This window comes from Chaetodon auriga, chromosome 11 (genome assembly GCF_051107435.1).
Source record: "Chaetodon auriga isolate fChaAug3 chromosome 11, fChaAug3.hap1, whole genome shotgun sequence".
Classification (NCBI taxonomy): Eukaryota; Metazoa; Chordata; class Actinopteri; order Chaetodontiformes; family Chaetodontidae; genus Chaetodon; species Chaetodon auriga.
The window spans coordinates 3,920,937-3,948,009 of NC_135084.1; the positions used below are offsets into that span (position 1 = coordinate 3,920,937).

General features: G+C 41.5%; 1 protein-coding gene across 1 annotated transcript; it reads right to left on the minus strand.

Moving 5' to 3' along the window:
* Window positions 1-11,273: 11,273 nt before the first annotated feature.
* Window positions 11,274-22,946, minus strand: exo1 (exonuclease 1). The gene is made up of 13 exons (XM_076743703.1): window positions 22,786-22,946; window positions 22,528-22,647; window positions 20,393-20,516; window positions 19,981-20,118; window positions 19,571-19,783; window positions 18,979-19,166; window positions 18,725-18,827; window positions 18,426-18,639; window positions 16,944-17,130; window positions 14,959-15,511; window positions 14,693-14,782; window positions 12,742-12,938; window positions 11,274-11,521 (listed from the first exon to the last, which is right to left on the minus strand). Exons 1-13 carry the CDS (start codon window positions 22,944-22,946, stop codon window positions 11,410-11,412), a joined length of 2,400 nt encoding a protein of 799 aa, XP_076599818.1. The 3' UTR covers window positions 11,274-11,409.
* Between the last annotated feature and the right edge of the window lie 4,127 nt (window positions 22,947-27,073).

Consider the following 27,073-nt stretch of genomic DNA (forward strand, 5'->3'; position numbering starts at 1 on the left):
CATACTTTTTTCTTGACATTATGATATATTATTGTTGAAACAAAGTTAAACAGTTTCAGTCAACATCTGTGGGTGTATACTGCTCATTCAGGTGGCACCAGACTATCTGAAAATAAAATAACAAAGGGGGAGAACAAAGGAGGAGAAAGTGATTAAAAAAAAAAAAAGATATCCATTGTCTGAAACATCACAGAAAAATGGAAGTTTAGAGGGAACACAGGCAAGAAGACAGGATCAGCAAGATCAAGACAAGTCTGTGACAGAACTGAGTGGAGTGATCAAGTAAAGCAAAACCAATTTCATTTATGTGACATTTAACGTAGCAATGTGTAAAATAAGCAAATGTAGATGTAAATAATGCACAATGTGAAATATTTAAAATATGTACTTTGCACATTTTTTTAGGAAGAGAGATACATTTGACACATTTATTAGATTTTATGGATACAAACAATGCATTTGGTGACAGTGAATATGAACATCACTTTAATTCCACAGGGCATCTTAAAGTGAAAGCCTGCCCTGTGACAGAAGACAATGATTGTTTCAATTCAGGTCAAGCTCATTGTACAGTTCAGTATGTTAGTCCAGTAATGCAATCAAACTCTATAGGAGCAAGTGCATCCCTCTCAAACAAACAACTAGAAGTGTGTCCAGCTTTGCTAAGTGCTAAGAGTTACGTGATGCTCACAGAAAAGCACTGGTCAGGTCTGACTGTATGGAAAAGTTGCCCCTCCCAGCATGTACAACAAGCTCAACAGAAAGCTACCAGAGATGTTGATCAAGCATCAGCACTGTAGGCAACATAAGTGAAATGACTTCTGTGGGTGGACTATGTGCAGGGTTTTTAAGAGTTTACATACAATATCTATCATACCTTTATCACAAAATAGAATGCTTCACCATTGATTAAGCTACCAAACTGTTTACTAAGTGCTCCATCTCAACCAGAAGTAATAAATCGATAATATCTAAAAATATATTACTGACAGGGTCCACTTTTACTTCTACAGTACTATTACATTTGACAAGTTAAGTCCATTTTTCTGCTAATACTTTTAGACATTTTTTACTTGTAAGAAGCATTTTTGTGCTAGTATTGTAACAGGAGTTAGGTTAAGTCAAGGTGTTTGTTCTGGAGGTGATACGTTGACAGTTTAAAGTGATAAATAATGCAGGTCTGTAGACTTTCATGTTTTTGGAGTCCAGTATTACTTTATATTTAGTTCTTTGTCAGCGTTAAGAAGGTGCAATGGGGAAGGGGATTTTGAAGACAGTCCCAATTACTCTCCTGTCATCTGGAAATCATCAGAAAAGACTCAAATTACACGTTATAGATGGTCCTCTAACTCCTCTGGTACTTGGGGTCATGTGGTTAGAGACCCACAGTTCACACATTGCCCGGACTTACTGTAGATTAAACGTGGAACTATCCCAACATGTCTTGTCCATGCTTTCTCACTGTATCTTTGATTGTTCTGTAGACCTTCAAACCAATGCCCCCTTCCCAAAATCTAGTTCTACAACCTCTCCCAACCAGAATATAAGGACATGGAGATGTATATGCAGAACTCCTTTGTGGCAGGAATAATTCATCCGTCCTCCTCTTCAGTGGGTGCTTGTTTCTTTTTCATCGGCAAAAAGGATGGTATGACGTTGCATAGACTTTCATGGCATGAATAACATAGCGGTTAAAAATAATTACCCATTACCTCTCAGCAGTTTCACCAACCATTTTCACTAAGTTATACTTAAGAAATGCTTATCATTTTGACCACATCTGAAGGGGTGATGAATGGAAAACAGCTTTCAATACCCTCTTGAGCTATTTTGAATACCTCTACACTTCATAGTGTGGACAGACCCACAAGAACCTTGCCAACATCAAATCAGCTAAGCTGAATTCCCAACAGCTCAGGTGGGCTCTGTTTTTTAGCAGCTTTAACTGGCAACATCGGCCAACACAACCAGCCTTTTCTTGGGTTATCATCCCCAGACCAATGGCCAAATAATTTGATGTATTCTGTCTGGTTTGACGTATTTGTGTCCTCTGAGGTTGTACGGAAGGACAAATAAATCTAAATCTAAATGGAGATGGCTAACCAGGAAATGGAAGTTGCACTCCACTGTCTCATCTCTTCATAATCCATCTGTCTTTACTGCCCTACTTCCTGGGGTAGGGTATGCTTGTGTTGTTCGCTACCCCACCTCACCCCATATCCACCCCACCTATCATGTCTCCCAAATCAAGCCTGTCTCCTCCAGCCCTCTGTACCCCCCTCATCCTTCCATGACGGTTGACGATGAGCCCATCTACACAGTCCGGTGGCTACAGGACGTGCATCGGTGCCTTGGATAACAGTACCTGATGTACTGAGAGGGTTACGGTCCCAAGGTCCACTGTTGTGGCCCACGCCACCAGATCTTGGACCCGTTCCTCATCTGGTAACATCAGGACTGTTGGAGATATGTGCCAAGTGTCACCTGTGGGGGGGGGGGGGGGGGGGGGGGGGGGACTGTGTCAGCCTCTGTTTCTGCCCCATCTCCTTTCTAGTCAGGAGAGTCTTCCCCTCTCCCTCTTTCTCTGTCCGTTTATGTTGTGCTCTGATTACAGGAATGAGATCAGGTGTGCAGGTGTTGGGCTGCCATCTGCTAATCATCTGCAATCTTTTCTGCCTAAGGCTCAACCATCATGCCGCCAGATCATAGACTCAGCCACAGAGTCAGTCTTGTTCTAGCTTTTTTGGATCTCTTGTTTGATAAGCCTTTACTAATTCTCACTCTGTGCCTGCTACCTCCCTGGTCCAACTCCTGCCTCTGACCCAGTCCTGGACAACCTTGAAACCTTCTTTGGAGGAGCATTTCCCTCCTTGCATTCTGGACTCCCCTTGCTCAATCTTCCCTCACCAGCTCTCCTTCCTTGCTTGGCTCAAACCAAGAGCTCACAGCTCGGCCTCTGGTCTCCTCTGGCCAAGTTACTCTACTGCTCTATGTAAAGTTAAACTGTTTGTTGATAAATTCATGAATTCATCGTTACATCTACTCGTCTCTACTCCTGTGTTCTGCATTTGGGTTCACAGAACTATAGTTGTATGTAACAGGAGTAAGTTTGCCAAGAAATATTAACTTTGACTGAACCACAGCAGGGACTTGAAATTAATTACTTGGTCTTAAGTGGTATTAGGGCCATTTCCAGAGCCACTGAATCAGACTTTGAAATACATTCTTTTTAATTTAATTTTTATTTGACTCATTTATTCACAAAGGTCTGTTGATTAAAGATTAAAACTGGAAGTGTCAAAAGTATCAAATTAGCCTGTTATACATGCACACTGAAGGATGAGGAAGACAGAATTTCCAAAAACTCAGCTGCAAAAACAACAGCTGCACTCTGTATTTTCATTCTTTAAAATCTTCTTGACTTCACATAAATATCACTGACTACTGTCCGTAATTTTAGTTTCATACTTTCATTTTTCATTCATTTATAAATACTGTTTTACCAAGCTCTGCATGAAGCCCTGAACAGGCACTGAGAGTGCAGCCTCTGATCTGACATGTATGATGTGTAAATATACAGAGAGATATGATAGAAGCTGCTGACGTAGCAGTGGCTATGAATGTGCCTTTAGATTTTAGATGCCCAGCAAAGACTCTCATATAAAACACAGCTAATTATGAGAATAATTATTTTTCTAATCTTGAACATCCTCCAATATTGTTGCCAGTATTCTCTTACCTCTAGTTTGTCTGCCTTTGCAGAAGTCCCTCGAAGTCCAAGACACTTTTTCTATTCAGAAATAACCTGTATATGGGTTTATTTGAAGATGCTTATTTACTCTAATCATGGCTTTGAGGAGAATATATTCTTGTGGAAAAGGTACTTGAACAATGTGTTTTGTTTAAGGGTCAATAAGACTCAGCTAGAGTAATTTTAATACCTTAGCTCATGAATTTCTGTTATTTACTATGGATTACAATGACAAATGCTTAAATTTATGGATTTATGGATCATTTGAGAAAATAATCACTTGTTTACAGATCAGTTCCAAAAACCTACTGCTAGAAATACTTTCCTAAGGGCAGATCATCCCTTACCTTTCAGTTTTGCAGATTAAAACACATTTGTCAGAAAATTTCAGATTTTGACAGAAACATGAATGAAATGATAAACAATTTTCAAGAGGAGGATGCAGGAAGAGAGGATGGAGCAGATCTATCCTCACACAGGTAAAGAGATTCCTATTAAAACAATTATTTCATGTCACATTAAATCAGTCATTTTCTTACCACTGCCCTGTGCTGTCATGTGTTGGAAGGAAAGGATGTGAAACCTTGTATTGCTGAACATAGAAGCTCTATCAGATGCAAAAACATGGATTATCCAGTAGCAGCACACTTTGTTATCACTTCCCCCAATAGGAGGGCATTTAGGTGTCTAACTGTCCAGAAGGGAACACTGTTGCATTCGCCCTCTGAGAATGCTGTCATCTCGTGGACTGAATAAAGATTATGACTTGAAGTGTTTCCTGTCATGTATTTCTATTTATTTGATATCTAGATAAAAGCATTCATGATGTTCATTTAGATCGTATGATATCTATTAGAAATCTATCAAAAATGTATTTATTTTCAACATTTGTTAGATACTTAACCATAAAACTGTATGTAATATTTAAATGTCTGTGTGAGGTATGAGACTCAGTCATTGTCAATCTGTTTGAGGTTATGTGATTGGCTGTAGCTCCTGTCACTCTTGAAAGGCCTCTGGATGATGTTTGTCACTCTAATGATGGAACATGATTATCTAATCACCATCACATGTGTTATAGGGTGTGGCATATTTCACATACCAGTCCTGGGTCTCCCTGGGAATGTAGATCTTGAAGAAGGCCTGAGGCCCAAAATGTCATTTGAATGGAAGAAATGCATATGGAGTCAGAGCGTACTTTCAGTTGTTAGCAGTGATTAGCGCCTCACTACAACCCTTTGTATGCGTTACTGCTCTGTTATAGATTTTACATAAATGACAGTCTTGTGTTTGGTGGAATATATGACTAGATTTACTTGGATTTACTGCCAAATGATCAAAAAGTACCAGAACAATGAGTGTGAGGGGTTGATGGTGAATTTGTTGGAACATGTCTGTTTGCCAAAGACTGCTTTTTCTAGAGTCAAAGAGACTCTGAGTCGGGGAGAAAGAAAAAGAAACATGGGTCCTCGATTCATGTTTCATTCACTGCCTCCACTTCAGGTCTAAACTTGTGCCTTTTAATGAATACCTGTGGAACAGTGCCGAGCAGGCTGTGGTCTGAAAAACAAAGATGCACACATAAACACACTGTTTATGCATCAGTCAGCTTAACTAGTATGTTGTAGGCTTTGCAGCAGAGGATTTTGTTGTCCAGCCACTCAGCAGCATTCCCCTCATAGCTGAGCCTTTTCTCAGTTCAAAGCAAAATTCTTCATTTATCAGTACGGAACTGCAGCTTCTTCTTAGCTGGAGCCTGTGTGTGTGTGTGTGTATGTCAGGGGGGTGGGTTTAAACATTGTCATTCTGGTTATTGCGTAGTGTTATCTGCTAAATGGTAACCATAGTGAGGAAAGGCATGTGGAGTATGTGGAGGAAAGTGAGCTTTTTACAGCTCTACATACTGTTCCAAGCTAGCACTGACGCTAACACAAAGCCCAGCTCATGCATCCAAGCCTGAAGTATGCCAAGGGTTACATACCTGGTGATTGGTTCTTTAGCAGTTAATTCTAAACAAGGTAAACAGACAGAGTCACCACATCCATCACCTGTATAAACTCTCCTGCCATACACAGAGAACAGCCGTGAGATTATTCAGTTTGATAAGACAAGATAAGATAGGACTTTATTGATCCCACACCGGGGAAATTTAAACGCGACAGCCAGCAGGTTACAAAAAGCAGGCACAATGGCACAAGAGGTCAAAAAATAAAAATATAAAAGTTTACAAGATGCAGAATAGAAAAAAAAACTATGTATATGTACATTTTGAGATTATAAAAATAGTAAATGCCAAATAATCCTACTGCCGTGGAGAAGTACTGTTGCTAGTAATCTTATGAGAAAACTAACTACTGACATGACATGACATGATATTGTACTGCACTACACACAGAAAACTATTGTACTTGAGAAAATACTATTTCACTGGAGAAATACTAGGTCTATGTATATGCGCAATATATACAGTTTATAAAAATACTGTTGCCAATATGGATAATAAATAGTGTCATTGCACAGTTGAGAGAAATATACAACTTAGAAATTGCACCAGGTGAAATGGATAATGTAAGCAGATATTAGCATTAGAGCAGATATTAGCATTGACAACAGCAGTGCAAAACAAAAGTGGGTTTATGATGTAGAATTGAGAAAGACAGCATCAACACAGAGCTACATTACATGATGCTGGAGTTTAACAACATCATGTAATGTCAGCCTGACTGTTAAGTAATAGAGCTGTGTGAGAAGAAGGTCTGGTTGTTTCAGGCTTCCCTGATTCTGGAAGTTAAGTACCATTTTTCCCATAGATAGTGTTGCACACCTCCCTGTTGGAGCACTTCTATGTCAGCATGCAACTCTCCCAGTTGAACCATCAATACAAAAGGTGAAGAAGTGCATCAGAAACATCTGGTTCTTTGATAAAAAAGTCAAAGGTACAAGCTTGTGTACATGAATTGATATGTGCCTCTGAACAGTTGCCTAGGCTCACAGTTATTGCAGTATTTAGACCTGTCCGCCATGCCAAAATGACGGACCATCCACGATTTCTCACAGAGTTAAAATAATTCAAACTACTGGCCATGACATACTGTCGTTACATTATCTGGGAGAGTTACATTTTTCTGAGCTAATAATATTAAAGATAGACTTTAAAGAAAACATTGAAAAAACATTATTTTCATTTTAGAACATTTCCCATAAGCCCTGGAAATTTATGTGCTAAACATTCACAGCTTGAGCAGAAAGGTGAGTACGCTGAGGGGTCACAGTTAGCTCAGACATGTCTGTAATAACAGCAGGACACAGCAGAGTGAACACTGCAAGACTGCAGAGATAACAGCAAGAAAGTTGGGAAAAAGACTGAAGAAGAGAGCACTGGTGAGATTTAGCAATATGACCGAAACCAAGTGACAATGAGCAGCCACACTTTTGGATTTTCTGTGGCCACAAAGTCATTGTTGTTAAACTTCATTCATTCATCAAGAAAGTCTCTGTGTATGACTGCTGCAGTGGAGCTGATGGATCATAGAGGACAGTAAACGACGGGAACGTGCTTCATGTTTTCAGTGAGGCAGATGAACAAAATGCTGGAAGAGAGACTGCATTAAGTTAATGAAGCTAGTGGAACAGAGGCAGGACAGGAAGTGATGTCATGACTTACTCACAGGACAGGGAGGGTTAAACAACATAGAGATAAGAAGATGGCATTTCAAGGCAGGTGACACAAGCAGAGAAAGCAGGTGGATATTACAGAGAAAGGAGAAAAAAGAGTTGTAATGATGTTTCATACTTAAGAATTGGTGGCAGCTGTAGTTTTTTGTACACTACCAAATGAGACAGTGACTCAGCCAAGGTAATGGACGAGCGGCGTGGCAGGAGATGATGTCAGATCAGCAGTTCTCTATAACAGAAGAGTCCTTTTGAGTGGAGCCATTGATTTCAAACAGCTGGCTAGTAGATTACCCAAACACCACACAAAACGACACAATATGATACTCACAGAAAATATGATTAACAGTTGGATTAAATTAAACATGAAAAACTCAAGTATTTAAACCATCGAGAGAAATATTGTCTTCAGGTCAAGTTTTTCTGAGGGATGAGGGGTGTTTCAGGGGGACTATTAACCTCAGCATCTATAAATGCCAGCTACAGTCCTGCCTCAGAGGTTTATCAGATAAACCAGAGGGGCTGCCAAATGCTTTACAGTTATTCAAATGAAACAATCTGAAAAGGGGAATTTTTCCATGCTGAAACTTCTCACAACTCACTGACATTTGCAGTGTGGAGAGAGGTCACCAGTGCATCGCTTCACGGATACACTGTAAGGTGTCACAGATGGTGACATACATTTTCCAAACCAACCACTCAGCCCTCATGACTGAAGCTTTTTCTTAAATGGAGGTTAGTGTGGGGGTAGACATCATGCTCCCGTCACCATGATTAGAACTATTAAGGAGCCTCAAGTCCCAAACAGGGACTGTTGCTGTTTCCAAGTCAAGGAAATCACTGTTTCTTGACCTGATCAGAGGATTTCTAAATTCAAATAATCATTAAAAAAAAAAAAATAAACATGGTACCTTAAGCTGTGTTTGATATCTAACATTTTTGAATTTACAGGCTATAGTAGTAGAGCCAGTGCAGACGCTCCACTACATACAACACTGGGTAAACTTACAGTGACTCGTTCGCCTCCCCCTCCCCCTGTCTGACTGAGGATGTGGTAAATAAGTGGTAAGAAAACTTCCTTCCACACAAGGTGTTATTAGAAAATGGAAAGAATGTTTCATATTATCACTCACCTGGTAAAGACATTCATGTGAGAAAACCTGGATAATTCAGCACATTGAGGATGTAGATTTTGAATATGGCAAAAGATGATCCCATGTGAAGGGAAGAGTTGTTTCATACAGCAGCATTAAAGTGGGGCTTAGACAGGCCTGCATTATTATTAGAGCCTGCCATTACCAACCTGTGGGCCTTACAGATGTACATGATGGTGATCAAACCGAAGGAGTGCAGGGCAGAGGCATGGTATCAGTCGTTGATGTAGTACAGTAATGAAACTGACAAAATATGTAACAAATGTTGATTATGAGTTTTGAAGAACGTGTTCCCTGAACACCATGAAAAGGTTCGATTTATGTATCTTCATTTTCAGCGCTGGAGTCTCTTTCTAACTCCTGACATTTTAAGAGATCCTCTTGTGCGTTCGAGTTTCAGCCCTTCAGAAAACCTGTTCCCTTGCAAGCAGCCGGAAATAAACTGCTTGGAATCGAAGAGTTCTGTGCTTCCTGGACTGAGTCATGTCAGTTTTCACCAAACAACTCAAACTTTACAATGATTGTACGCAAATGTTATGTAATGATGCACTTATTTGTGTATGATTGACTTTGGACTGTTTGCTTAGATATTGCTGTAACAACAAAGTCTAAGTGTAAGGGACAAGTCTCGATACAGTGTCTGCTCATGTAATGTGTGCTGTGAAATGCTGTGAAACTGCATTCTTACCACACTGTTGTGGAGAGTGGAGACACAGTGAACCCAGACATCTTGCTGTCTAACCCTTCAGCACTGTTGGATAAACGTTACCTCTGCAGAGCACTGTATAGTTTCATATGATGGAGGAATCAATGACATCTACTCTCACGGCGTATGTCAGTACAATGGGCATTCCAAACATTCTGCATCTATTACACAGCAGACTGTTTACATCCGCAAGAACTAGATAATCGTGAGTCTATCTTGATCACATCTGCACAAGCATGAAGCAGAAAATGTGAAGTGAACCAAGCCTGGGACATGAAACGATCACCAGTAACATCATCAGGCTGCATCTTAAATATCCGTCCTCATCTCTTCTACATTGCACATAGAAGTGTAACATCTGTTTGTAACAATAAAATATACTGTAATTATCCTGTAATTGTACCTGTCTGATTTGAATACATGTGCTCTAAATGCTGCATGTCCCCATTTGGATTTTACGCCTGCAGTCTACCTGTGGCCTCATAACTCCTCATTCTCTCACTGAGCAACAATTTGCACTCCTCTTTTAATTGCAGCCAAGCAGTTCTAGGTGGAGCACAGCAAGTACCATCATGCCAAGACAACTGAACAGTTGGACCTTTCATTGTTGACGCCACATGAATACACCCAAAAACAAAGTGATTTGTTCAGGTACTCATGTACTTGAAAGAAAGTGGCAAAGTAGATGGGATTAGACAAAAAGGAAGACAAAACCAGCTCATGCCATGCTGCCGTCGTCTCTTCACCTGACACGTGTCAAGTTTAAAGCAGTCAGCGAGGACACTGGCCCTTGTGCAACACTAGCTGAAGAACAACTGAAGCATGCCTGGTATCTGGACTAGCTCAAGTATTCTGCCCCACAGCATCACTGTGGAATGACTAATGCAGTAAAATTCACTTTGTACTCATTTATCTTTTTTTTTGTCAACAATTCTATACTGTAGCTGGCATCACTGACGCTCTCATGTGGAAAGAACAGTCAACCTACTGCATGTCTCAGCTCAGCTGTCACTCCTCTTCCTGTGTGCAGGGCCAGAGTTGGTTATTGTAGCATACCTTATGTTAGTTTTTCCATTAGCACTACATCACATTTGCATTTAGCAGTACGTCACTTGGGGGTCAGGATACCATTTTGGGGGTGAATTTGTGAAGTTTTGTTGAATGAGTTTTGTTTTATATGTCATACACTGATTGCAGTATTTTTAGACAGTTTTATATTAGCTAAGTTTAGGCCTACCCCAGAATTTGAATTTAATTTTAAGTATTTTCATTTCTAAAACACTACAGACAAGCCTGAAGGGCTGAGAGCTGATTGCAAAAACAGACTTCTGACCTTAAGTGATCCATTGTTACTGTGTGAAAAAGGCTCTTCAGGCCTTTCAAAAATTATTCCCATGGAACAATCTGAAAAGGCACAATGACTCCTTGGTGGAACTGCTCACAGCTCACTGATATTTTGGAATGTGTGGAGAGGTAACAGGTACACACTGCTTCATTTTAGGGGTTAGAAGGTAAAAACGTTCGATCTGCTGATCTCGAGAGTAAACAGTTTGATCTGATAGGCTTGCTTATACTGCTACAGGTAGGCAGGTGGAGGTTGACACGCATCCAAACCGCAAGGATTCAGAAAACAGACCTGAGAGATTTTCTTCGACCAAAATAGTAAAGATACAAGAGCACACACGCAGTCTGACATTTATGAAGTGAGGGAACTGATTCTGCTCCACAAACTACAACAGTCAAAAGCTCGTGTCAGGCTGACAGCTGAAGGTTCTCCACACTGAAGCCAGTAGTTGCCACATTCCTCAGCTCGCATGCAGGTATTTCAGTAAACACTCAAATATGTATCGTACATTCTTACAGCTAGGTGACACATTCTTTGACTGCTGTGTTGAGGCGACAGACAATAGCAAAAAGATGTGATGCAACCCCACCTCATACAATTTGTGCATTGTTAGGAAACTCAGCAGCACACACAACATACATGTGGATCAGAAGACAGTTGCTTTATTAAAACTACAGGCTAAGAAACAAGTTGATGAGAAATGATTGACATACATGGTATGTTTAAAAGCTTCACTCCCACACAGCGTGCATGGCACCGCGTGAAACACTCCAAGCATCGATCAGAAGCTGGTGATTAAGTTCATGTCCGCCTGAGATGAGCTGGCCAGCAGGTTGTCTTTGACTGGAGATACAAGCTCTCCATCCTTACAGGGAGCCATCTTCTGGGCGTCTCTGAAAAACACAGGATGGGCGGTTTTACAGGTGTTCCATAACAACAGGGCGCATGCAGGAATCCTGAAAACACTTTCCATTTTAAGACCTCACTGACTGATGCGTCACCTCACACAGACCTCAGATCAGCGTATACAATTATTAAGGTAGGTCCCTCACTTTAGTCACGTTCTGATGCTTGCTTTGAACTGCAGCAGTTCATCTTGACCATGGTGACATGACTAAATGAGTTGCTACCACACAATTGGCTGATTAGATATTTGCGTTAACGTGCAGTTAAGCTGGTGTATCTGATAAAGTGTGTCTGTGTGTATGTATGTATACATACTGTGTATACACAATGTACCCTTTCAAAATACCAAAAATGGAAGAGGGCCCCAAAACAAAGTTGGGTGAGAGAACTGCGTAGGATTGTTTATCACTGGAAAGACACATCAAACCCCATGTAGGAGTGCAAAACACCTTCCGGAAGGTTTAGCAGTCTGGAGTGGTGGTGCACTGATCCAATGTGCCAATGTGACACCTCCCAAATATGACCTTCATAGTCATATTGAACCTTTCCTGAGCCCTCACCACAAAATTCAGTGCCAGACGTTTGCAAAGGAACATCTATACAAGCCTGATGCATTTTGGCATCGAGTCCGGTCGACTGATGAAATTAGAATTGAACTTTTTCGGTTGCAATGAGTAAAGGTATGTTTGGAGAAAAAAGGTGCAGAATTTCATGATTTCATGGATCCATCATGCTTTGGGCTTGTGTTGCAGCCAGTGGTACAGGGAACATTTCACTGGTAGAGGGAAGAATGGAACGTCATGTTCTCAGTGAAAAAGCTGAAGATGAAAAGTGGATGGATTCTACAACAGGATAATGATCTGAAAAACACCAAGCTGAAGGTTTTGCCATGGTCCTCACAGTCCCTAAACATCATTGAAAATCTGTGGATAGACCTCAAAAGAGCAGCACATGGAAGATGGTCCAAGAATCTCACAGAACTAGAAGTCTTTTGAAAGGAAGAATGGGCAAAAATCCCCAAAACAACTGAAACACTCTTACCTGCCTACAAAAAACCTTTACAAGCTGTGATACTTGCCAATGGTTGTGTTACTAAGTAATTCAAGTGTGCAGGCAGTCAGCCTGGTGAAGGTGATCTAGAATTTCTACATGACTGACATTCAAATATTCCATTCTGTACAAAGTAACTTGAGTATTTCTCTTTTACTTTTTGAAGCTGAAGTTCTTCCAGAGGCTGCTGATGGTGGCCTGGACACCAGGCTTGTTCTCGTTATTGGGGGAGGGGATTTTCTTCCCAGAACTCGTGGACTTTTTCCTCAGTCCGCTGGCCCTGGCTGGGCCCAGCGCTCGCACCTTTGCTGCCTGACCCTGGCTGCTGGAGCTCGGCCTCGATAGACCTGAAACCTGGAGGGAGAAAGACCGGAGAAAGGAGATAAGATTAAAACACTAAGGAAACCATACAAAAACATTTACTGCTATCAAAAATGTCTCGACCTTCATTATTTGTAAATTGAGAAATGAATTTAAAAAAAAGTGAGGTCAGGAAATTATTACCAATCGCACATATGTGTTCAGAGCAGAGTGGTACTGAGCACATAGCCAGAGTTAGCATGTGGTTATCCATGAGTTTGAAAATACACCGTCCAACACCTCGAAAGTCTATCAATTTAGACGTATATTTTATCTGCACGAACAGAAAGGTTTTAGGGGGAGTTTCGTGCTGTAACTATTCCTGGACAAACAACAGTTGCGTACAGTGACCGTGTAAAGCTTCCAGAGGGCAATACAGTGAGTTTTGCCATGTTCGGTACTTTGTACCTGTACAGAGACCTCTACAACAACCTGAGCTCACCAACTGAATCTGGAAACTTGCACCACCACTGATGAAAGCTTTCCCCCCTATTAATAGATCGTTCAAACAGATGAAGTGTTAAAATGATGCGCATATGCAAATCAATCAAATCAATCTAACAGCTATCAGCATGTGAACAGAGATAGTGAACTGAATTACACCATGTCTCCACAGAGACTAAATTCTATGATTAGGCCTATTGATTTCACTGTCCATTATCACAAAGAGAGCATTTTAATTTATCAATTTATTTTTCAATCAACTGTTCACACCTAGCAAAGGGGTCAACCACACCTCCTCCTTTGCTCAGAGTTGCTCTGAGAATTTTCCTCAGCGAGGACTCCTCAGTTAGAAGCTCTCTGAGTGGACTCTGTTTGTGAATACAGATCCAAGCCTTTTTCTTAGAGTACGTCCATCTGTGATGAGTGACATTCACTTGTAAATGTATATACGTATTGACAGCTGAGTTCATTTATTGGGGTATCCTCATAGACAAATGGTTCAAACACATACTACATTACTGCAGTGTCTTCCAGCCGGCACCTTAGTTGCATGTCATATGCCTCACTCTCCCCTTGTTTCCTGTCTGCCTCTATACTGTCTGCTTTCCAGTAAAACTGACCCAAAAAAACATTGACTAAATATTTAATGGTGTATTTCATTTCTTTCTGACTTCTAACACATGTACAGACAAGTCATTTTCAGCAGCATGGCTGGAATTGTTTTCACTGTTTGTGTGTGTGTGTGTGTGTGTGTGTGGCATCATGGGAAAATGTGGTCTTGGACACACCTATTGCAGAAGAACTACCACAGAAGCAGTTTTGAGTGCTGTGCCAGGTTGTTATGTCTGAGTTTGTCAACATGATAGCGTCCCCAAAACTGTTAGGGCATGTCAAGACGATCAAAAAGAAGGCAGAGGTTGAAGATGGGCGCGATCCAACCCTTGAGTACCCATTTATACTGTAGTAATGACTACTGAGTGCTCATGGGCCAACTTCCAGTACCTTTATTTGCATGGATGATGGTAACGACAATCACATTAAAGTGTTTATGGGTTGGATGGTAATATTTCATGCTTGTCAGGGTGGAAAGAACTCATTACCAGCACACATAACTTGCTGTCATGGAAGACTAATACGTGCTAATGAAACTCATTCTGTGTTTGCAGCTCTATAAGGCAGCCTGTCACAACTGGCCACTGTCCAATCATAAAGAAACTCTGGGAATACTTAGTTTTAATCCTACTGAGCACTAAGGTTCAATCAAACATCTGCAAATGTTAGATGGAACTCAGGCACAAACTCACCTTTGATCTCAGCATGCCAGGTTTCTTATCTGCTTCTGTTAAGTGTGTGGGACTCAGCTCTGGCTCTGAATCTTCGCATGAATTCATTTCCTGAGGAAGCATATGAAAGACACACGTAAGAACACAGAGTCATGGCACCAAAATAGCTCTCTGCACACCTACTCATGAGCCACCAAAGTGTGATGATGATGTATGTGTGAAGGCTGACCCAACCACAAGGGACGTATAGACATTTAGAAACGCAGTGGAGATTTGTATGAACGTACAGATGCAGCATCCCCCTGGTAGGAGGCGGGGAAGCTGTAGGTGGGGACTTCCTCTTTGTGGCAGGAAGTGAGGGATGGCTGTGACTGAGAAAAGTAGGCGCTGTCCTGAGACGGAGGGGAGTCTGGAAGGTCATCCTTGTCCTCTGGGTTTCTGTCAGTGGAGGATGGACATGGGAGTGGCATGTCTCCAGGGGGTCGTTGAGTCTTTGTGGAGGAGGAAGAAGTGTCCTTCTTGTACTGAAACTGCTGCAGGGAAGACAGGCCTGCAATGGACTTGGACTTTCTTGATTGTTCAGTCAAGGTGGAGCTGCCTGACCAGTGAAACAGCCTGAGGCCCTGACTGGTTGAAGTGGGAGATGCGGTGCTTGGTGATGGAGGCGGACTGGGGGTGTCCATAGACGGAGCATCAGGACCATCGCTGCCATTGGACTGGGCGCTGGGGGAGCTGTTCTGAGTGGGACTCTCAGCTCTGGCTTCCACATGCTGAGGTAAATCATCCTGAGCAGACTCATTCGTGCTCAGACTGGAAGCTGAACTTGAACCACTGAAGAATCTACATGAGAATAAACACAACCAGGATCAGGATAATGACTTTCATTACCTTACTGCATACCAAGGCTGCATCACTATGCCAAAAACGATGACAGTTATTTTGGAAAATATTGGGATCACAATTGTAGCCCTCGTTTGAAAAGAATAATTCAATATTTTGGGAAATGTGCTTATTTGCTTTGTTTCAAAGAATGAAGAGAGAGAGAAACTCTACTTTAAAAAAATAAAAGAAAATCACAGAATTTCCAAATGTCAATGATTCAGCTTTCAGAAGTTCCCAACTCAACGCTGAGCCAATGTATTTTCCTTCTCTGTTTCTGCTGGTAATGATCTGTGACACCAGGAGAAAACCAAGAAGTACATAAATAAAAAAAAGAAATGCAGTGATACGAGGTATAGAATGGACAGTGAAACTGCACGGCGTAATCACAGAGTTTAGTCCGTATGGAGACGTGATGTAATTATGAACAGGGTTTGATGCAATGAGCATGTCTGAATAAATTTAAGCTATACTTTAAAAGCAGCCTGCAAAATGTTTGAAAACTCAGACCTACACACTTTACATGCTGATAGTTGTGAATGGAAAATAAACATAATGTCATTTTAGTACTTTATCTATTTGAACGATCTATTAATGGGGGAAAAGCTTTCATCAGTTTCCATGAGTATGAGCATTATCGTGTGGCACTGGGTGGGAGACGTGAGCACCTCTCGAATGGCATCGACCACAAACTTTATCCCTGCACCATCTCTGCAGCGTTTCCTTAATTTACTGCCATTTAGCGTAATATTTGTCATGTCTCATATCTATTTTCTCCTCTGCTTAAGAAACTTCTTGAAAGTCCTCCTCCTTAGCTGTTGTTCTGTTTTTTCTCTCGAGGGCTAAGATGCTTTCTGAATAACTTTTATCTTTACAAGAATCTAGTCTTATCTGTAAGGGGGAATTCTTAGAAAATGTCATAATTCTATGGTATTTTCTTAGAATTTCATCATTACTTGTATAAGGAAGCTTCATGAATACAGCCACAGATGTGCTCTTAGTGGTGCAGAAGCCACTGACAACATCAGCTGTAGTAATGCTTCAAGGCTCATGTAGCACAATAACATGATTCTGTCTGTATTTCATGATGTTGCACTGTCTGGTCAATGTTAAGTGTATCTTTTGTACCTCGATGATGGCAGTGAGGAGCTGTTTCAGAAATTAGCCTCACCAACTGTTAAGCTAAGCCTAGCTAGCTTACCCTGTGTTCACATGGTTTCAGTGTGGTATTACATCAATACTGCTTACAGTTGATGTTTAGTATCCACACAGTCACACAGAGTATGCTGAGTGACAACAAAACTTCTACGCACATGAGGTCCAGACGGGACCCAAAGAATGAGTCTAACAAGAAGACGATCACGAGACGATGACGAGTCCCTGAGAGCGTCACCTGCTGCGTGTGACTTGGTCGTTCTCCTCATCCTCCTGGTTCCTCCTCTGCAGCAGGGTGGCAAAGCGGTTGCGTGGTCGGGACTGCCTGGTTAGCGCTGGCTTGTCTGACTGACGATCTGATCTGGGTCGCTTCTGACTGGAGGCTGAGTACTGCTGCAGCACGTCCTGGTCTGACAGACTGGGGTCTACGGGACACAAAAGACAAGCACACTGCAGATGTCATAACAGGCAGCTTTTGCTTTTTTGTTCCTTTCAGCTTATCCTACCTGGCATTTTGCTGCCACTGTTATTCAGTGTCCTTAAAAGGACCAATTCTAACACCCGAGGATCATTTCATTTCATTCATTTCACAAAAGAGGACAGCGTTGATAAAAAGTCCAGAGTTGGGCCCCAAAAGGCTTATTTAATTCAACTTGCTTTTGAGAAGGACCTGACCAAGACAGCGGAGAGACAGTTTACTGAGGAGGAGTGGCTGCAGCTTTATCAGGCCCTGAGCCATCAGAGTGTAATAAGCAGAGCACGATGATATTAGCAGTGCCGTTTTTCTGGGAGTCGTTTCCTTGAATCCAGCTTGTAGGTGGTTAAAAATTCTCCTCCGGTCCATTTTAAATTGTCTGCCCATCTACTGACACAAATGCTATGTTGAAGTTTCAGCGCTACAAAAAGCCTTTTCAAGCTGTGATACTTGTCAAAGGTGGAGTTACTAAGTACTGAGCATGCAGGGTGCACAAGCTGTCGCTTTTGGCCCTTGTTCTTTTTTGTTAATTTGAAACTGTAAAAGACAGAAATAAAAAATTAATCTTGCTTTATATATTAAAGAAATGTTTCATTTTTAACTTTCTGACTTTTGGAAATCAGGTCATCTTTTACTCTCTCAATTATTCATGGTAAGAACTTTTGACGGAGGGCGTTGCATGGCACTGTATTAGTATTATATGAAATTGTAATGAAGACACAAACATCACATAATGAATATATTAACATGATACTAACATTATACTATACATTCTACTTAGTATTTACTGGTATTATAATACACTAAAATAGTCATTTCTACTAGTTACTCATCACGGCTGTGGATGGTGATAGTGTGAATGTGAAAGACTACGGTAAGTAGAATTTCTACGTGTCCAGGTTCTGAAAAAGAAAAACAATAAATGACTGTATTTTATCCAGTTTTATCAAAACATTCACTGCAGTTCATGTTTGTGCACGTGCTGCAGAGGTGAAATTGGTTCGGCATTTGGACCCCCCCCCCCTCAAATTCACATTAAACAAATGCTTAGAGTGTGACTAAAGTATGAGAGGGGAAGGGAAAGCAAACAGAAGGATGGAAGAAAAGCAAGAAAAAGAAGGACTAACTTGATGCAACATGGATGAAAATAAAAAGAAAGAAAGAAAGAAAGAAAGAAAGAGGTGGAGAGAAAACAGCAAAGCTCCATCTCAAGGGACTGGAAGGCACGACATGTGAACAGCTTACCTTCTCGAGGTCTCTTCACCTGCAGCTCCCTGCAGGGCAGCCTCACTCCGTCCAGGCTGATGACTCTCTCCTTCCCTCTGGTGGAGAGAGGCTTGTCTGGGGAGGCAGCAGACTGGGGAGAGGCAGCACATGCTGGCTTGAAGCCTCTGCTCCAAATACTTTGTCCAGTTTGAGCCGGTGAGTCGTTCCAGCTGTGACTGCGGGGTTTAGAGTGCTGAAAAGACATTTGCAAAGTTGTTCTGAATTAATCGTACTTCTTTTGATCCTCAGGAATCCTTTCAGCGATCGTGATCTGATACCTGTGGGATGGGCTTGTCTGGGTTAAAGTCATCTATCCTCTTCATGGTGTTGATGTCAAGGTTTCCCATGGCCATCTGCAGGCCTTTGTCATCTCCTAGATTACTGGACTCAACATCAAGGATTAAATACTATGTAAGTGATGGAGAGGAAAGCCTGATTTCAAACCATTCTAAGTCAAACACAATCAAGAGTGGCACTGAAGTATTTTCATTGTTGACAAAGACCACATGTGTGACTCAGGACAGGAGGATACAGTCCGGCGTAGCTGAGGGTGGCCTGGTCAATGTCCTCTGGGTAGGGGTTGAGCGGTACAACCTTCCTCCTGATAGGATCAAACACCAGCTGGTAGAGAAAGGTGTTGTTGGCTCTGATGAATCCTTCGATGTACTGTTCAGGGATGACTAGATTCATCTTCAGGTACTGGCCCATCTTTCTGATCACCTGACAACAAGAAACGGTTCGTCACTGTGGCACTGCTGCAACTTACTAACACGATCATTTTTATGCTAGTGTTGGAATTAGTGCAATTAGTGACAACTTCTGACTTACTTTCTGTATACATTTCCTGAGTATTTTATTAAAATGTATCAGCAATTATGTCAACAACTTTTTACCATTATTCAAAATTGTGTTGGATTTTAAATCTTATCTACAATATATACTGTAACACTTTATGCCTGTTCATATTTTGTATGTAATAATACACATTAAAACATACAAAAGAGTATTTTCTAAAATGAGAACTTTTACGTTGTACACGTCTTATTATGGACTTTTTGTTACACCTTTGGAATCCCAACTTCGAATAGCATAATGCGACCTCACTGCCTCAGCCCTGGTCTCACCTTTAGAATATCGGGGTCTTTGGCGAGCCGCAGTAGCTTGCAGGCCTTGCCCAGGCCGATGCCGTGCAGGGAGGCCAGATAATCACAGCCAGAGAGGATGCACATGTAGCGAAACTTCTCCTCGGTGAAAACGTTCCCCAGAGAGCGGCAGCGGCCAAGGTTATTCTGATCTATCTCCAGGCCGTTGCCCTGTTTGTCCATTTTGAGGATGACCTGGATGGTTGTGAAAAACAATTGATTATTGTGTTGGTGGCTATATATGAGTAGTAGTTCATGTGGCCGTTTCTTAAAGGCTATGTTTGCTTTTTGTCTAAAAACATAACCCTTCTCCATATGACCACCAGGTTTCCTCTGTGTTTATACATGTGTATGCAGCTGGAAGTGCGGCCCCTGGGTCGAGCATGTGATACCTTTTTGCAGCCGAATGCCAGCAGGTCAGAGTCTTCTGTGATGACAGCCTGGGCCAAACCACATTTAGTGAGGTAAGCTAACTGAGCATCAGCTTCATATGGAGCCACAACACAGTCCACCCCTCTTGCCCTCGCAGCCTGGTGTAAAAAACAAGACAAACAGTTCCAAAAAACAAACTTCGCCAAGATGAAAGCTTGCTGGATGTAACTACAAAGAATGAAATAAAGTAACAGAGAGCAACGAATGTGTCTGTAGGGCTCAAATGGCCAAATGTATCACTGTGTTGTTCTGGGTACAACGACAAAAGTGCATTGATTCAACTGACAAAATGCACATCGACTTGGGTCTCCTCGACTGATGGCTGGAATCATCAGCTTTTCGAGGGCAGCCCCAGAGTGAACAAGTCATCACCTTGATGAGGTTATGAGCCATGGCTGGGGTGATGTTAACACAGCGGGTGAAACAGTCTCTGGCCTCAGACACTTTGCCTTCACGTAGCAGCTGTCGGCCCTTCTGAAGGTTGGCTTCCCTGCGGCTGAGAGGCACATAAACGAAACAATTAACAATGCAACACTTTAGAATTGCCAATGAAAATCAGAGTCAGATATCGAAACTAAATGAGAATTAAAATTGATGGTTATGTTTCTGAGAATGTTCTAAAACCTACAAAAGACAAATGTGTTTGGAAAAGGCTCAGATGTTTTTGTTGAAGCTGTCTGAGTGTCAGCTGGGGGTAGAGATGCTGTGGCATCACAGTAAGGTAGGACAGCCGCAGACACAGCTCCGCTTCCTTGTTCAGCACAACAAAAAGGTTTTGGACATCTTTTAGTACTTAATGTTCAAGCATTTGTTTCTGGAGGGCTTTCTTGGTCTCACCCGTCTGCAGGTCTGTACATTCCTCTCTGCACTGTCACACACAAACAATGTTGCACTGTTACTGTGTCGGAATGCAGTTCTTCAGACAAAGCTTGCTTTGTCTGAGCATGCTTGTTAGCAGGTATGAAAAACACCATTTGGCAGAGGCCATCAGTGCTTCACAGAAACTCCGGATGATAACGAAACATTTGGTGTCATTTCTTTCTTTTACAGTATTCTCTGCGGAGCTTGTCTCTGTTTGAATGATGGTGCATTCCCATGTGTTCTATCTCCTTCTGCCAAAGACCCAACCTCACTGCCACTCACTGGATCTTCACCCATGGCTCCACATATGTGATCTCGGGCAGCAACTTACAATTACATTTGATACATTTGTCGATCGTTCTTTTAAATGAATCCTTTAATGGTTTGCTCTCTAAAATGTCAGAAAATAGTAAAAAAAAAAAGACCATCAGACCAAGGAGGAGGAGCAGTCCAGGCAACACCAAGACAACGTCTTCAAATTCTTTGCTGTGCCCAACCACCAGTCCAGAACCCAAAGATATTCAGTTTACAATGACCCATAGATGCTTGAACCAGAGAGTGTTCAGCATGTTTTGCTCAATGAATAACAGAAATGATGAAACAACAACAAAATACTTCTTTCAATGGGCTTATTGATTGATCATCCAACAGTGGGCATTAATGTGAACCAGTGGCTTGGCTCGTCCCAGGAGGACATATCCAGAGTGAGTCTATTGTTTTTCCAACCCACTTCAGATGAAGCCGCGCCCACTTCTGTACGACAAAATGGAAACTACACTCACACAGGTCCCACAGTTACAGTAGCTTGCAAAGTGAGGCGCTAAATGTGATGATGTGCTGTTTAACAGAGGTCTGAGTAATGGGAAATGTTCACTCTGAAGCACCATAAGCTAGGTTTGAGTCCAGCAGAGGGGCTGTATTACATGTAGCTCAGGTTGTTTTGTGCGTTTCTTGCAGATGGTTTGTGTGTGTGTGTGTGTGTGTGTGAGTGTGTGTGTGTGTGTGTGTGTGTGTGTGTGTGTGTGTGTGTGTGTGTTTGTGTGTGTGTGTGAGACAATCTGGAGCTGGGTTTGGGTCAAGGCCGTCCAAGAACGACTCAAAGTTGTGTTCGGTGTGTTGTGGAGAGGCAGTGGAAAGTAGTGCTTAGCACAAACAAACATGAGATGTGTAACAACTATAAAGAAGGATCCAAAAGATTTCTTGATTCTTTAACGGAATGTAACGGATTCAAGTCACTGGCCACAACTACTGTCAGTGAGCAGTGAGTTGCTTGGACCCCCAGACGGGGCAGAAAGCAAACCAGAACGACTGACAGTTTCTGAGGGGATCAACATGAGGAGCTGTGTTCGTGCCTTAAACACAAAGCACAAAAGTAATGGATGAAAAATGTTCATCATCTGGAGAGGAAAACCTCCCAGCTAGCTCAGTGCATAATCAGCTGTTAGCTCCAGCTATAACATTTTAAAGTAACACAGCTCACACTTTTATGTCAAAATTCACAAAAAAACTGGCAAAATAACCATATGAACTTGATTTCAGTTTGGAGCTCAAAAGCATTCTGGGACCCGAGAGGTTGTAGATGACAGGCTGTCCGGGACATGTGCGTGTTGTGCATCCATACAGACACATCCAAGTTAAATACTCACTCTCTGCGAGCTTTTTCCACCTCTTGCTTTGAAGGCAGATTGCGTCCATCGAACACCAGAATTGGTTTGACTCTGAAGGTCAACAGCATGTCCACAAATTTCATGCAGTACCACACATACCTAGGATTGAACAAATGAAAACACCGGTATCAGTTCTGGACATTCAGCCCCCATTAAAGAAGATTACAAAGTAAATATCAACACGCAGTATTTCAGAACATTGTTTCTTCACTCGGCTAGAAAAATAAAGATGCTTACTGATCAGTTGGCTCTCCTTTAGCGAGCTTCTCAGCACATGAGAACGCTCCTTTATGCAGCCAACAGTACGTGTCCACAGCCACGGTTTGGCCTTTGTATTTTTTCACACTGATGGGCTCGGCTGCATCTTTGATGAACTGCAGCAGTCCAGAGATGCCCATTTCCAGCTGCTGATTGGAGCCACAATGATTCCGAAACTGTAAATGAATCAGGAAAATATTGATATAAACGACTGGTCATGCTTTCAATGGGAAAGGTACATCTACCACTCAGAAAGCTTGCAAGAGCCCACATCAATAACTGTTTAACCACATCTTAACCAAATGAATCTTTAACTGAGTTACATTTGACTGCATGCAGCAGGTGACAAATACCTCGACAGACAAGCATCCAGCATCCCCCACAAAAATGAGACAAAGCATTAAGGCGAGAGATGAAAGAGAATTGGATATCACACACCTTCACATGTCACTAAGTCACTCTAGTGTTATTCTCTTCTTAGCACACAAGGTTGACGTTGTCCTCCATGAATGGAAGAGGGGCTGTGATTAGGTTACTGCTTTCAAATCAGTTACCAGAAAAATAGAAATCGTGCCACAAAACATGAACAGAACAACGCGAGGAGGGCGAGACAGTGAATACAGGCCACGTAACAATTTCACAGGGAAGAACAGTACAGGGTAACGTTAGCTGTCGTGTGTTGCATCACGGTGTGTGCAGGTGTGTGTATGTGTGTATGCAGCTGCCGATTAATGGCAGCAGCTGCTCAGAGCTACTGTATGAATGAGGATGCAGCTCTCAGATGGAGATGCAATCCTGTCATACTTTGCATTAAATTGAATAAAGAAATCAGGACAGTGGAATTGTTACAGCGACTTGTGAAACGGAAATACTTTGTTAGCCTCATGTAGTGCATCACTTCCCCACGTCCTGTGTTCAGGTTCAGTGATTATCATTCACCCAAACAGAGAACAACAGAGAGGTGAGGCCAGCTAACACCGCACAGGTTGAGCTTTCAGGTCAGTGAAGGCCTGTGTGGGGGACATCTGTGCGCCGAGTTTAGCACAACACTTAAAATTTCCCCATTTAAAACTTGTTTTGAGCGCAGTGCGTGATTTCTTGTTCTTACAGATATTTCTAGTAGTTGAAGCAGAAATCTAACGAGGTAACGTTATCATGAAAAGTTGAAACGGTGACCGGAACCGATGTCCATGGAGACAACACACACTGACCACGACAACGCACAAAGCTAATATAAAGTTCAGTTCTGTGAATACCGAATTCAGACTTACGTCTTTGCTGTCAACGTTACTTTTGTCCACACTGTAGGGAGTAAAAGCTGGAGCGAGTCTCTTTTTCTTGATATTATATATCAGTTACACAGAGCGAGTTTGGTTTTAGCGGCAAAAGAAGTCGTTCAGTATGAGCGAGCGCTATTGGCCAGAAGGACGGAAGGGGAGGGGTTTACGGAGTGAAAGCGAGTGCGCTCCATGATCTGGCCGTTACGTCACGTTAACATGTTTACATTGTCGTTAACTAACGGCCAGTTGCTTGTTTACTTTGGTACAACTCATTTTCAGTGGCAACTATCATCCCAGCTTCTCCCACACCAGCTGCCACTGTCACACTGCCATCAGCTGATCGAGACTCATCCACATACCCCTGTTGTCTAATGTGCCACATGCACAGTTTGTTTCCCCGCCCTTGTCTCTTGTGAAAAGCGACACGCCGATGTATATATCGAGTTGTGCCAGCCTGCAGAGGAGGGCATGCTGCTTGTGGGAGAGCGCACACCAGATTTGATATTTAGTGATGACCAGATGAAGCTTCTTGAAGCTTTGAAGCCTTCCAGCCAAAAGGTTCACAAAAAAGTTCATTTCTCGAGGCTTCATGTGCACTCAAACCCCCCTGCTGGTCAAAGACTGTTAAACAGGCAGATATATTATAGGTAGTGATGGGTGGTACCGTGCCAACGCTTCAGAGCGGAACCTATAAACTATAGGTAGTTGTAATTTTATCACTTTGTAATACACTTAAGACTGTCCTGCAACAGTGCAGCCATGGGAATGACTGCCAAGAAAAATAAATCAATTCATCTTAATAAATGCATTTCAGGTATCGTTCATGTATTCATTCATATAAATAAAATTTGGATTTTTGTTTAGTGTATTATGGGTATGTAACATGACAATACAATGTAATCAAATATTACTTGTCAAATGTTTATGAATAAATAATTTTGTCAATGTTTAAATAACTCATAATGTAAGGGGATCAATTGTTTTCAAACTATTGCAGTGTTTTAACAAGGTAGGGGGCAGTAGATGTGCTTGTGAACATGAAGAGGTCAGTGAATATGATTGTGCAACTTAAGGACTTTATTCATTTATATTTAGAAACAAATATGGACTGGGTTCAGCCACATTCCCCTCATTATTTTCATGTAAAGCACGAAAATGCCTCAGCATGGATGAGGTGTTGTTGTTGTACCCCAATTCTTTAGCACACAACAAACACTTGACCTTGGATTAAAAGAAAAGACAGTGAAAAATATAGTACATTGCATAACAAACATAAAACACATGTAATAATGTTACTGAAAGTGTACTTATTTTATTGGGGTGAGATCAGATCAAGATGTTTCCACACGGGGAAAACTTTCTGTTTCTCACAGGCTCCAGTAAAATGCACCTCTATGTCACACACAAACCAACAAGTCGCCAACACTAACCCACGAAATGTGAGTGGATCCATTGCGGTATATATATGTTCAGAAATCGCGCCGAGGCTGCGAACGTCACCAGTGACGTCACTCGCCCTCAACGACACAAGCGTCAATACACGCTTTACTAAACACTCCCGGGATTTCTCGACACACGCTCCGAAGCGTCGGCTCTGTACGACCCATCACTACTGACATTATAATGATTTCTTGTTTATCAAGTACACAATCTTGGCTTGATTAATAATGGTGGATTAAAATATGAAAATCAGTCTCACATGTATGTGACTGAATAACCCTGTTTAGTTCTTATGCCCAATAACCATATTTTTTGCATGCACATGTCACCCAAGTATCGCATTAGGTCGCCAGAAATATCTCTATAAAGTCATATTGTTCCTTAAGGAAAACACATAATATCGATGGGGGAGGTGGATGTCCCACACACTAAATTGGTTGTGAAACTGTGTCAGTCAAATAGAAAGGCACGTGGCAGGATTGGAAAGTGTTTTGCTGTGGGTTTTGATATGATTGTTTGGGTGATGAATTTGATCCATTGTATTTCCACCTCTCCTGAATCACATGTGATATTTTGATTCACGTATTTTCATTTCTGTATAATATGTTATATGCTTGGTGTCATACATCATTTTCTTCAGAATGATTTGGAGAAAAGGGATGTTAAAGGTACTGTTTGGTAATTCCCTGGATTACTGCAATCTTTCCCTGGTTTACAGATTAGCACTGCCACAGGTTCTTTCCAGTTTTGTGCCAACTTTCCCTTTTCCCACACTTAATTACACAGTTCAAGTATGATTTCTCATCACATAACAAATTTGGTCCTTGTCTTGTTTTCTCCTTGTTTTTGTACTGCGATTGTGAATGGGATATTTAATACATTATTTGTATCTTCTTTTAGCAGCAATCTGTCTTCATTTTCAGCTATTGTAGCTTCTCCCCTCTTCATCCTTCCCTTTTAACTCTAACAAATGTTTTTGCAGGTGTTTCTGCTTTCTCTTGATCTGTTTCAGCTATAGTTTCATCAGTAACTAAGATTGGATATCCACATTTGCATTTCATCCCATTAATTCCTCTTATCATTCCCCAACTCCTCTGCAATGTAGGTGTTTTCCTTACATTTCCTTGTAAACTTGATATTATGAGTCTTTTTGAACACCACAGACTTGTGTATTTTCACACTCTTTTGTCTGCCAAGGTACCATTTTCTTTTAACTCTCCTCCTTTGAACTGACTGTCTCACATCATCTAAAATGTTCCACAAACAGAATAATTTAACTAATCTAGATCTTGATTAACATTAATATTTGGCATTTCAATTGTTTCTTTATGAAAGCTCTATGAAAGCCTGGTGGTCACTTCCAACTTGTTTTTTAAATAATTCTCAGCAAAAAAAATACTTGTCAATATTCAGACAATGGTGTCATATTATGAAAAATATAAAATTACAACAATGTGAAGGTATGATTTTACACAAACCATGTTTCTCGGTTGAGCTGTAATTTCTGTTAGCGTTCCAATGTCCCAGCTTCACGACGTGACGTGAAC

Bases quoted from the DNA above. Each gene is read 5' to 3' on its own strand.
- exo1 (XM_076743703.1), bottom strand. From the start codon at position 22,946: ATGGGCATCTCTGGACTGCTGCAGTTCATCAAAGATGCAGCCGAGCCC. The intron at 20,517-22,527 runs GTGAGTATTTAA...TGTGCCTCTCAG, and splicing joins GTGGAAAAAGCTCGCAGAGA to CCGCAGGGAAGCCAACCTTC. The intron at 14,783-14,958 runs GTACGTTCATAC...ATGCTTCCTCAG, and splicing joins ACCAGGGGGATGCTGCATCT to GAAATGAATTCATGCGAAGA.